At 37.1% G+C, this 13,779-nt stretch overlaps 1 protein-coding gene across 1 annotated transcript in view; it reads left to right on the top strand.

The window, feature by feature from the left end:
• Positions 1–102: 102 nt before the first annotated feature.
• The window catches only part of tgfb2 (transforming growth factor, beta 2), a 32,755-nt gene continuing 19,078 nt past the window's right edge, over positions 103–13,779 (top strand). Inside the window, exon 1 of the mRNA XM_042771937.1 lies at positions 103–1,402. Within this exon, the coding sequence (XP_042627871.1) occupies positions 1,057–1,402 (346 nt within the window). The 5' untranslated portion in view covers positions 103–1,056. The remainder of the gene's footprint in view (positions 1,403–13,779) is intronic.

The raw sequence follows: 13,779 nt of genomic DNA, 5'->3' as shown, positions 1-13,779 counted from the left end.
TTTTGTCCTTACCGCCGGTGGTTGCGAGCGTTTTTGCGCAGGTGAAATAGCCAATAAGGACTTTGGTCTTTCGAAATCTTTTTCTTGCAAGTTTTGTGGTTTACTCTGGCTTTCTTTAGGGGAGGTTCAAATAAGGGAGACCAGGCCCCCAGTCTGGAGTGGAAGCACCCAGTGGGCGTTAGGACCTGGCCGCAGTGCTGAAGAGAAAGGACACGCTGAGATATTTGCACTGGGGTGCCTGTTAAACCCGCGCGCTGACGAATCCCTCGGACTCACCGTGATGACCACAACCACGTGGTGAAGTCAGTCCTATATAAATCTCCCTCTCCAACCGGCTGCCTTCAGATGTGCATGTGTGTGTGTGCTGGCACGGGGACCGTTGTTTTCCACCAGAAGGAATGGAGGAGTGCGTAAACTGAAGAGGAAAACGCTTTTGCCTGCTCAGTAGTAGTTAGCACTGCAGTAGTTTATCCCATCACTCCATACTCGTCTTTAGGACGCGTCAGACAGGTACAGCTTTATTTTCTGCAGCATCTGCTGGTGCTAGACGCGAGGAGGAAGAGAGGCGATGCGCCTTGCGGAGTGAGCAGACGCTTTTCCTGGACCTCCACATCTTCTCTTACAGTGAGGGCGTGATTGTGCGGTGCTTTGGAGAGAGTTCGCGGCGCTCTGATGCGGTGGAGGTGCGCGCAAAAAGCCCGCAGGCGACGCGTCTGTCATCAACAACCGCATCAACAGAGCTTTGAGAAGCAGAAACTTTTGATGGCCAAATCAATGGCTGTTTTAGTGCCCCGTGATTTTGTGCACTGAAGTGATTTGGAATGAAGGTCTTAGTTTCTTTCCCGCATATAACGGATCTGACAGACTATTTCGTGTTGGCACCTCGGATGGATTTGCGGGTACAATAAACAGACGTGTGCCATTGCTAATAGTGCGCAAACGCGCAAAAGTTTAAGTTGGCTTTGCCATCGAGTTGAAATGATTGGGCTTCTGCATCACTTAATTCACTAATTAGCATTTTTAAACTCGCTTCAGCTACAAAAACAAAAGCACAAAATGAACTTGTACGTCTTGAGTCTCCTTCTGACCCTGGATTTAGCCACAGTGGCCGTCAGTTTATCCACATGCAGCACTCTGGACATGGAGCAGTTCAAAAAGAAGCGGATCGAGGCCATCCGCGGTCAGATCCTCAGTAAACTCAAGCTGAGCAGTCCTCCGGAGATCTACCCCGAGCCCGAGGAGGTGTCCCGGGACATCATCGCCATCTATAACAGCACACGGGACCTGCTGCAGGAGAAAGCCAACGAGCGAGCGGCCACCTGCGAGAGACAGCGCAGCGAGGAGGAGTACTACGCCAAAGAAGTGCACAAGATAGACATGCAGCCCTTCTACCCTGCCGAGAGTGAGTGTTTCAACCCTGTTTTGGGGGTAGGATTGGGTAATGGTTTCATATTCGGGCTGGTAACTGAAAGCTTGTAGGTTCGAACCCCAACATCATTGTGTTCAGTTTATCTCAGTGGTTTAAAGAGGGTCTGATGGGCCCCAGTGCAGAAACACTGGACGTGCTCCCCGCCACCCACACCCTCCCACAGCCTAAATGAAAGAATGATAATAGCAATATTTATAACAAGGATTGTTTGCAATGTCCCAAACATGCTGAAGTCTTAGCATCTTTTTGTTATTTTACTGATTTTTTTGAGTCTATTGTAAATTGCTTTGGATTAAAGCATCTGCTAAATGCATACATCTAATAAGTGTATCCATAGAGCATTCAAAACTGAAAATTGGCATCACATTTCCCAAAACTGGCAGTTGACACCATCATTTAACATGGTTGTTAAATGCATGTTCAAAGATATTGTGGCATGGTTCTGGATGTCACGGTGCACCCCAGATCTACACGCCCCTTTGCGGCTAGGAAATAAAGGTGCTGGTTATTCTCTGCAGGTCATTCCCATAGTCCATAGATACCTCTTATTTTGTGTTTAGTGTAATTTATTTAGTCATTTGTAATTTATTCTAAAAAATAAGGCTAAATCGTTGTAGCCTTGAGTACTCATTTTCCAATTGTTGTCTAATATGAACCTCATGTCAAATGTGAGGTGGCATGGTTTTACTTTGTATCCACAAACTAAGATGTTATAGCCAGATTATTCTTGACTGCATTCTAAATTACTAGTTTGTCATTTAGTACACTTATTAGAGGTTCACCCCCTGGAGTAACCTGAGGTTAGGCTCTTTTTTTTCAAGAGCACACAATATATCATCGCTTGGATCCACAATCTTTCAGTTACAGAACAGATTCAACCACTAAGCCACAGTCACCACATCATAGGCTATAGTGTGGGCTTCCCTGATCAATATTTGTGCAGCTGTCTGCAGAGTCTTTACATCATTCATGCAAATTTGCTGGGTAAATCATTTAAAATAATTTTTCATATTCACTTTTAGCAACCAAGCAGGTCAGCATTACAGTACTTTTGTTTCTAGAATGTTATTCTCATTCCTTCCCTCCATTACTCTCTCTCTCTCTCTTTCTCACACACACACACCACTTTTGAATAATGCTTCTCAGTGTGCCTAAGTACTACCCCGCTGTGTCTTGAAAGTCAGGCCTATAAGCAAATAAGTGCTTTTAAATGCCCTTACTGTGCCATTAATTATGTAATCGTTTTCAGTTCCCAGATCAAATGTGATTATACAGGTTGAAAGAAAAATAAATTAGGAGATCTTTTATGCCCTGAGGTATATTTTGCATTAAATGTTATTCTTGGCTCTGCCTGCTGTATAAATGCTCTAAATATGAATAGAGTTGGCACAGCGCCAGCCCCAGTCAGCAAGCATTTACGGGATATAAATAATCCTGTGTCAACGTTCAGAGAAACACCACCGATTATTTTAAAATTGAACCTTCAGATTGTGGGTTAGATTACAATGGCTCTGTTCCAAATCCTAATGAGCTGCCTACGTAGTTAGCATTGTAGGCACACTCCCTTGGATAAAGTACAGTATATGCTATAGGCAATGATATATATGCATAACTCTTTGTAATCTAATTCAACTGTTTGTGCTGTTTTTTGTTATGCACCAATGCAAGTGTAAACTTGAACTGAACTTTTGCCTGTATGGTGATTAGATTCGCTGTCTTGGACGACTGCCTTTAACTTGAGCGTGCGAGTACAGAATGACCCGTTCGGTTTGTGATACCTGTAAGTTGTCTGCGATGTGGTGCGCGACAAGTTTAAAGCAGTATCACATGTATCCCTAATGGATGTTGAAATCCCAGAATGCATTGCGACGTGCTCAAGCGAATCGAAACAGAAAGGTTGATTAGGGTACAGCGGGGCTTAAGGCACGCATTGAGGAGAATGTGCTTTTTACTACTCCTGTACTGTATGTATGACTGTGGGGAAAAATTAAATAAAATAAATTATTGAACATTGAGAAAGCAACACATTTAGTGGGATAAAAGTGGTTTGTTTTGTTTAGAAATCACGTAACATGTTTGAGATAAAATGCTCACCAGTAATATTATTTTTGCGTTAATACTTGTTCAAAATAATCACTCCATCAAATTTTGCACACGTTTTTGTTTATTTTTATAAATAGAAAAAATATAATATATATATATTTTTTTGTTCAATACATCTGTCATTACATTAAAACTGACATTAAAATGTTTATTTGAAAAAAAAAAATACAGAAAAAAATATTTTAAACGTTAAGCTTTGAAGTAGATCCCATAAATTAATTTAATATGGCTTCACAGTAGTATGAATAAATAAAAAAAGCAATAAAAAGCTAACCATATCAAATCAAGAAATGGGAAAGTAAACTATCTATTTATCATCATGTTAATTATTGTGCCTTAAAGGGATAGTTCCCCCCAAAATTAAAATTTTATGTTTATCTGCTTACCCCCAGGACATCCAATATATAGATGACTTTGTTTCTTCAGTAGAACACAAACAAATATTTTTAACTCAAACTGTTGCAGTCTGTACCATTGACCAAATGGACCATTGACAATCTCAGTCAGGTAATGCACTTATAAGTCCGCGATCCGCCGTAAAGCAAGAAGAAGAAGACACGTCAGGCGCCGACTGAACGCACTCAGAACAGTTCGGACATTGTGGTGAATAAAGTGCAGAGGTAAAAAACAATATTTACTGTTCAGTTTCTTGCACAGACCGATCATTTCGTGTCTTTACACATCAGTGTATCGTCACGAGCCGCAGGCTTTCATTTGGTTTTGTTTGTGTATAATTTTTCGACTCTCAAAGCCGTGATACCCATCCACTTCCATTATATGACTGACAGACTGCAGCACTTTGAGTTAAAAATATTTGTTTGTGTTCTACTGAAGAAACAAAGTCACCTACATCTTGGATGCCCTGGGGGTAAGCAGATAAACATCAAATTTTCATTTTTTGGGTGAACTATCCCTTTAAGCCCATTGGCAGAGCTGCTTTTTACCCCCAAATACCATATTTTCTTGAATCATTGAAAAACTGTTGATTTAATTCCTTTGAACAAAACTAAACATTAGATTTTTGTCTCTATATATTTTGCAATTCTTCAGATTCTCATTTGCTACATAAATCTACAACAATAAATATTAGCTCAAATTAGTGCAGAATCAGCTTTGCTTTATCGCATTAAAGATCAGCCAAATTTCCATAATTTGGACTTTTAGAAAAGTGCCTCAGTTTTTGTGCCATCTAGTGGTTAAGAGGAGAATAAAATGAAACCCCGGTGCACCTTTAGCCCCTTACAAATTTTTTATTCAATAGTAAAAAGTATGAATGAAAAAATCTGTTCAGTCTAATTAAAAATGGACAGTTTACAAAATGTTTGTGTTTAGCAGCGTTAGCTGAGCACACATGCTAACACCAAACTCAAGTCAAGTATCCCACACACTTCCTCTGAGGAGTGCTATTTGTAGTCGCTGATTATCTAGAGCGTTCCAAATCGGTCAGTTATGAGATTCCATTTCAGATAGAATCCTTAGAAGGCAGCTGCCTATGTAGACAGTGCAGATTTGGAACAGAGCCAATGTGTGGCAAGGAAACAATGAGTAAATAGAAAAGAAAGAAGACTAGATAATAACCAAATAGGACGTAGTTAATTTTTTCCTGGAAGTGAACTTTGAATGAGGTGTCCTGTTTCAGAATAACGTGTTGGCTAATGCGCTCGCATGCTGTTGGCCTTATTTGGTTGGGCTCCAGGAAGCGCTCGCAGGCAGCACTGCAGGACACAGCGGCACTGGAAGCCACACAAATATGTGAGAGAGAGAAAGAGCGAGATATAGAGTGGGGCTCATGCAGAGACAGAGCGCTGGCAGAGCATACACTGCACTATTTAAACTAGAGAGCAGTGTGCGTATAGGCCTACTCCGTGCCACATGCTCCATGGAAAATTCCACGCTGAGACCCGCTGTTGCTGGGGTGTGGAGCTGGAATCACTGGAGAGGTTTCCCCGCACCCCCACCTCCAGCCAGTCTCACGTGCTCTCGAAAATATAGTTTCTTCAGTGGCTCCTGGGTTCAGCAGAGAACTCTCTTCTGATTGAGGAACCTTCTGGTTTGGGTGTCTTTAAAGCACCAGAATAAAATGCTGCACTCTTAAAAATAAAGGTTCTTTATTGGCATCAATGGTTCCTTAAAAAGCCTTTAATATCCCTGGAACATTGAATTGCACAAAAGTTTATTTTATAGTGGAAAACGGTTCTTCAGAATATTAGAATGTTCTTCAAAAATGGTTCCTTTAACCCAAAATGGTTCTTCTATGGCATAGCTCCACAAAAAAAACTTTATTTTAAAGAGTGGGGGCGGGGGAAGATTCTTTAGATTATTCAAATGTTCTTCATGCTAAGACAAAAAATATTCTTTTAAGAATTGTTCATTCAGAGGTTCTTTGGGAAACCCAAAATCGTTCTTCTATGGCATCACTGCGAAAACCGCCTTTTGGAGCGTTTAATTTTAACCGATTTAACTTGCTAATCTGCACATTGACACATCTGCACATTCTCAAACCTTTTGGACCGCAGGCGTAATGATATTTGAAAGAAGACACTTGGGAGGTTGTTGAATTAGAATCAGAAGCAGTTTAGTAATGAAAAGAAAAATAATCAGAAAAGTGTAAATTAGTTGGAAAGTCATCAGACTTATATTTTTAATGGAAAAATATGAAGCTGTCAAAGCCATTACAGCCAAAACCAAAAGTCAGATCTTGTTCTATTTCAAATTTCAGGACTATAATTCTGGAACTATTCAGTGTTTTATTTTCTATGCCATAGGAGATTTTAAAGGACAGTGCAAATCTTTCGCTTCAGTTGGCTGTTTGAAAAGTGCATTAAGTTGCAGTACCACTTAAAATTTAGCTCTAGTAAGAAGTCTCTTCTGCTTACCAAGGCTGCACCTATCTGATCAAAATACAGCAAAAACAGTAATAATGTGGAATATTATTCCATTTTAAAAGATATATTTTATATTTGAATGTAATATATTCATGTGATCAAAGATGAATTTTCAGCATCATTTTCAGCATCATATATATAGATATATATATATATATATACATAGATATATATATATATATACATATATATATATATATATATATATATATATATATATATAGATATATATATATATGTATATATATATAGATATATGTATATATATTATATATATATATATATGTATATGTATATAATATATATATCTGTATATATATATATATATATATATATAATGTATACTATCTATATATATATATCTATATATATGTATATATATATATATATATACTATATATATATATATATTATATATCTATATATATATATATATATACATATATATATATATATAGATATATACATACATATATATATATATATATATATTATATATCCTACATACATATATATATTATATACATATATATATATAGTATATATCTATATATATATATAATATATATCTCCATAATATATTATATATATATATATATATATATCTATACATATATAATACATATATATATACCATATATATCCCTATATATATATACATATATATATTATATATACATATACATATATATATCTAGATATATATATATATATATATATATATATATATATATCTATATATTATATATATATATATATACATATATATATATATATATATATATATATATATCTATATATATATATATATATATATATATATTATATATATATATATATATATATATATATATATTTTTTTTTTTTTTTACCAGAGTAAAGTTATGAAACCAAGCTCCAAAACCCCTTCAGGTTCTAACTTGAATCTTTTTAGGAGAAGCACCAAACTGCATCCATATTCAACTTTACTGCTTTATTATTAGCTGTAATGTTGCTCATACATCATTCACCCAGTGACATTTCCAACAGTAAACACACACATAACAGCCATTATTTACAGCTTCTCTCTTGATATATAGATTATTCTGCCTTGTTATTTAAGAAAGAAACCAACCCATTCAAATATCATCCGTCCTGCAGGAATGTCCATTAAACCTAATGTCCCATACAGCTCAACAGGTCCATATGTTTTCGCTGTGGTATTAAATGTCCATGCATGTATAAATGCTAACATACCGTGGCCCCACCGGTCTGTTTGTAAATGCAGGTCTCTTGGAGCCCAGCACAGAGCTCCCTTGTGACTGAATGCACAGGAACACAAGGCTGTCTCTGTGCACCGAGACCAGGCTCTAAGAGATGGTTTATGTTGCAGTCGTTTTATGACTTTGTGTGGTTTATGCTGTTCAAGAGCATATGACTTAGTATATATGTGCTTTGAGTACTTGCTGAAGTATGCTCTCTGTTATTCAACGCCATATTTTTCACAGCTAACACCACCTAACCTGTAAAAAAAAAAAAAAAAAAAAAATTAATACAGTGAGTCACTGAGGCAAAACAGCTTGATGTGGCTGTTAAGCTTCATAGCATTGTCTCCTCCATGCAACTCGTGATTGCACTGCCACTTTTAGATGCAACAATATCCCTATTATTCGTAATTTAAATGGTCATAAAATGAATTATCGAAATAAAGCTTTGCAGTGTCAGATTGACTTGATCAGCATTTAGCTTTGTAGAAATTAAATATTTTGAGTTCTTACACCCTTTTCATGACTGTTTAGTGCAATAATTGTAGAAAAAATGTTTTTAGTTTTCATATAGGCTGCTTTGTATGATTTATTATAGAACATTAATCATTACAGAAGTTTGTACAATGTTTGTTATGTGTTTATTTAATCACTTTCCAGATAAAATTCAGCGAATGTAAAGCAGGATACCTAGTTCGCTGAGTAAATATACGTTGTCTCCTGTACATTACACATACTAACATAAACTTAAATGTTACTCAAAATGAAGAATGACTGCAGACAGTGCCTGACGGCTCACATTCGACCCTGTGGGTAAAATCTCAAAAAAAATGGCAAAGGATTCAGACTCATTTTCACTAATATATCATTAACAAGCATTAAGCTTAACATATCAGTCGTTCTTGTACAACCAAACGAAGGAATGTTTGTGAAAATGCATGAATCAGGTTTTCATTACTTCATCAGAATGTACATTAAGTAGTGATTTGTTAAGCGCCATATAATGTTGTAATGTACGTAGATGACGTTATTATGAAGTGTTACCCGAAACTCTGTGACACTGAGGTTTTGTCTCTAAGCAAACACTCAGTCATGAAAAGGATTGCAAACACCCTAAATTTAAACCCGCCTCATCAGTATTGCTTTTGTTGCTATTTCTGCTCGTCTGAGGTCAGCCGTTTTGTTAGTTTAAGAGCAAAATAATTTGGGCCTTTTAACACAGTTGTAGACAGAAGTTGCTCTTTTATCTTTGAGAAAATTACAGGGTGCATGAACTAATTTGTTACATATGGCAAATGGAGCTGAGCTAATTTTACCCCAATAACAAAATATTCCAGAGAATATCTGTTTTGCTGTATAAACGATACCACATAAATCATAGCTAGATGAGAAAATTAATAACTTACAGTATTTTATAAAATCTACTTTTTGAACTACTGCAGTGTTGTTTTTCTGTGTGTCCAGATGCTGTGTGTATACAGCAATGCTTGTTTAGAGAGTTGAAGTTGTTCCCGAGTGTGTTTGGAGTGCATGGGTGTAAGAAGTGTGTCAGCATTTGTGTATGTTCCAGAAGAGGCCGGTGCGTGTGCATGACGGATTATGTTTAGTGACTCTGAGAGATCTCCCAGCGCCTCTCCCTCTGTAAATAAACACAGGCGTGCACTGTGCAGGCCATCCCAAAAACAACTCAACACACCAGAGCGTGTGGGCCAAGGGCGGGCGCTCAAACCTCCACTGCATGGCCCGTCACAGCCACTCACGTCAGCTCCTCTGGGGAGCGAGTTTGAGTGATAAAGATGGAGACAGATGGTGTTTGATCTTGAACAACCTGTGGGGAGAAAACTTGTAAGATTGCATACACTCTCAGAAAAAAAAAAAAAAAAAAAAAGTACAAACCTGTCAACTGTAATGTGTACACCTTAGATACTAATATGTAATTTTTGGGTATTAATGTGTACAATTTAGGGGTTAATAAGTTACAAAGATGTACCTTTTTAGCTATTGTACCTTAGGGTAGACAATTATATATATATAATTATATATAACTGAGGCACTTAGTAGCAAGTCAACTAAATGTATATTCTGCATTTCTGATTATTATCAATGTTGAAAATAGTTGTGCTGCTTCGCATTTTTGTTGAAACCTTGATACATTTAGGTGAATAGAAAGTTGAACAGCATGAAAAGAACAGCATTTATACAAAACATAAATAATTAATTCTAAAACTATAAAAATAATTACTCACATTATATCAATTTAACTCAAACATTCAAAACAAAAAAGTTATTATCTTCAAAAAAAAAAATCCAACAAAAGAACCCATACGTTTGAATATTATTATTATTATTATTATTATTACTACTACTACACAGTGACCAATTTTGTGGTATAATATATTTCTATAGCGTACATAATGTGAATGCACCTAAATTGAAGATATGAACAAACTTATTGTCTTATTGTTTTACATGTCAGTCAGTCTTTTCTTGTCTAAGTGGGCGGTTCTTAACCAGAATGAGCACGATGTGGACCAGACATTCACAGTTTAGTCAGAGGTCTGGCTGCACGAGATGATCCACCAGCTGTTTATTTATGAACATCTACTCTTTTGCACATTTCTATGAGTTCCCTCAGATGTGAGTGTGAGTTGTTGATATTACGAAAGCTTGGGGAGAAACGTACCAAGTTGGATCAAAGCATTAGGAGAAGATTGAGTGCAGATTTAACACCTGTGTGTTTAAACAGAAACATCCTGATCACAAAACCCTCGGTTTCCTCATTGGTCCACCAAACATCTCTCGGTGAGATTCTCGAGTGGGGTTATTGTCGAAAAAGGGGGACTCGGTACTTACGCAAGACCTGGACCCTCTTCTGCTTCTACTTGGGAGTTAGCGACAGCCAAACTGCATTGCGTAACAGGGAAAGAGCGAAAGGGAGTGAGACAGAAAGAGTTTGAGGAAAGGATGAGAGAGAGTGGGATTGTGAAAGAATAACAACTGCTCTTCCAGCGCTTTTATACTGTTTACAGGCAGAGTGCAGGTCTCATGTAATACAATACTTTAACACGAGCACAGCGCAGTGTGGGAATGAAATCTGGGGCCCATCTACATGTCCAGGGCCTCGAAAGAAGCGAGAAGGGAAGATCGAGATGCTTTGAGAGGTTACAAACGAGAGTATTTCCATGCATACTGAGTCTCCAAAGACTGTACACACTGAATGTGAAAATACTGTCCGATGCCACATAATCATATTTGACATTTTAACACGCAGAAATGTGGAGCAGGATTTTTGACCAATGAAATTTCATGGTGGTCCTGGCTGGTTACAAAAAGTCCCATTGACATGGAAGAGATCGCTCTCGGATGAAGGCTGAAAGAGACAAAATGTGTGTTTGTGGGTGCAACCTCAGCTTATTACTGGTGTTTGCTAAGGCCAGCATTACTGATACTATTACTCATATTTGAGTTAACCCTATAAAGCCTACCGGATCCTATTTGATACACAATTATAAGGCATCTTTAAAACTTTGCTGATAAACCTGTTGCACACAATCTACTGCATGCCTTTTGTCGTCTGATTGATAGTTTATCATTTTTAGCAAGTAAAAGGCCCTTTATAAACGTTTCAAAAAAATAATGACCATCAGGATTTTGAGGAATGTAATCATTGTATTGCTTTGCATTATATTTTTTGATCAACAAGCTAATAATTTAAATATTATCTTAATAAGACATATTATTGGTAGATGTAGAGTGACAAATTATATTTATTTCATTTTATTTAAGTATCTATACTGTTATAAAGATCTCATTAATTTGCATTACAAGCATCAGAATTTCATCTTTTAAATATCAGCACCTGCATCAAATTGCATCTTTTGCTCAGAATATGATACAAGTATGATACCCAACAAAAAACATGATTTTTTTTTTTTTACCTTTTTTTTTTATTTTTTTTATGCATTTTTAAAAAAAATCAATTTTAAAAAAATCAATTATTCCACACCAATCTCAACACATGCTATTACAGGTTTAAGGATTTAAACTCTTAACCCTAGTAGAAAATGTCATCCATTACCATTTGTGCTACAGATACGATTGCTCAAATCATGTTGCTTGTCGAGGAGAGAGGTGCTATTAATTTCCTTTTACTTTGACAGCTGAAAAAACATCCATTACAAAGGAGGCATGCAAGTCATTCACATAGACACTAAAGTGGATTTATTTATTTATTTTTAATTTAAGAAACAGCAGCGGCACCCTAGCATTGTGGTAGTAATGTATGCATGGCAAGAATGCTTTAAAGTTTTGCATTGCAAATTCATATAAAAATAATACTCCCACATCTCTGCCTACCATCATTCCTTCCGTGTGTGTTTTTTTTTTTTTTTTTTTTGGACGGTTGCTCAGAACGAGTCTTAAGCGGCCTTCATGGAAGGGCCTTCAAAAGTGTGGGGTATTTTTAGTTCCCAGGGATTATGAACAGAGTTGTTTTCAATTTGCTTTTGGCAGGTGAGCATCAGAGCAGAGGGAAGAAGTCTTCCATCTCACATTCCCTCTCTTTATTTCTCCCTCTGTTTTCCCTCTCAGTCTTCTCTCTGTCCCCGTCCTCTCACTTTTCTCGCTCCTTCTCTTTCATTTCTTTCCCAGCATTCCCTTCTCGTCTCACTCCCACTCCTCTGCCCTCGCTGCTTAATCTGGCTTCCGTTCGGCCTCTCAAGGTCTCGACTCTCAGCGGTAGTTTTTTGGAAGCTACTTTGGCTGCTTCCACACAGTCAGTGTTTGAGATCGGAAAAACAGTGTTTACTAACAGGTGCGACTTTCCAAATGTCCTGTGCGTACAACAGCAGACAGGAACAGAATAATGTCTTGAGTAATGCGTGAATAGGTAACCAAAGTCATTTATCTTATGTTTAATTTGAGGAGTGCAGGTAACCGTTCTAAGGCTTTTTATTGCATTTCAATTTTATTTCTAAAAAGCAGCTCCTGCTGCTTTCACCCTCTGCAGCCAAAGACTCTAGTTCATCCAGCTTGTTTTTTTTTTTTCTTGTTTTTTTCTCTTCTGCCCAAACACTTAACAGAAGTTTTGTCTCATTTTATGACTGCACAATACCACTACAGTGTGCCAACTTTCATAAACTGAGAGAGGTTGACAGCTCTAACATTGGTGATTGACAGAAAAGAAAGAAAAAAAAACAAAAAACAGTGAATTGCTTATTGCCTTATGTCTCTCAAAGACATGACGCACAACTAGTTCTCATGCAGCACATATAAACCCGCTCTCAAAATCCTCAAATCCTAAAATGCATGGTAGATACTTGAATAATTCTGAATGCAACTTTTGAATACTAGTGCATTTTTTTTCCAACTTCATTGATCATCTGAATGAACCACTTCACTACAATAAATCATTTTTCATTTATGTCATAGAGAAGGCATATTAAGAGTGTGTTTGATTGTTACCGCAGTAAGTGCTATAAAACTGTGCAATGCAATATAACAAACAGCGATGTAGCATTTTGACGCACTGTGCTCCACTGAATGGAAAAAGTAGCTCATTATTGGAAAGGCAATAATGTCTTGAAAACAGCTTAACTGTCATGTTATTGAATTTGTAGTTAAGTTAGAACTAATGTAACTATTACTGTGTTAAATGGTAAAAACCCTTCTGAGCAGCAGCCTACAGTGAGGCGTTGTCCTCGCTGCCTCCGGTCAGCCTGCGCTGTCCTGTTTCCTCTGTCTGACCCTCCCAGGACAGGACGAGCACGGGATAGTCCCACTGAGGGAACGGGGGAATCCGAGAGCATGTCTTACAGAAGTGAGAAATGCTCTAAAGTAGGTCAAATACTTTCCCTCAGCTCTCCTTCCCGGAGTTTTAGCACAGTGCTACCAGTATTTGGTCTCAGTTTCCATTTTCAAATGGTAAAAGTGACTCGGAGGTTGCGAACGGTTGCATCCTCGAACTCATAAATCAAAATCAAGTCTTTTGAATGTGAACAAACGTTTTAATATTTTCCTCATAATTCACTGCTTGTAAAAGCTGAGAAAACAAATATATGCCCATAAATAAGCCTCTTAATGTCAAAGTTTTATTGAAGACACATGTCTTGCCATAGGT

The sequence above is a fragment of the Cyprinus carpio genome, chromosome A16 (genome assembly GCF_018340385.1).
Source record: "Cyprinus carpio isolate SPL01 chromosome A16, ASM1834038v1, whole genome shotgun sequence".
In the NCBI taxonomy this organism is placed as follows: domain Eukaryota; kingdom Metazoa; phylum Chordata; class Actinopteri; order Cypriniformes; family Cyprinidae; genus Cyprinus; species Cyprinus carpio.
This window is presented reverse-complemented; position numbering and strand designations above follow the sequence as displayed.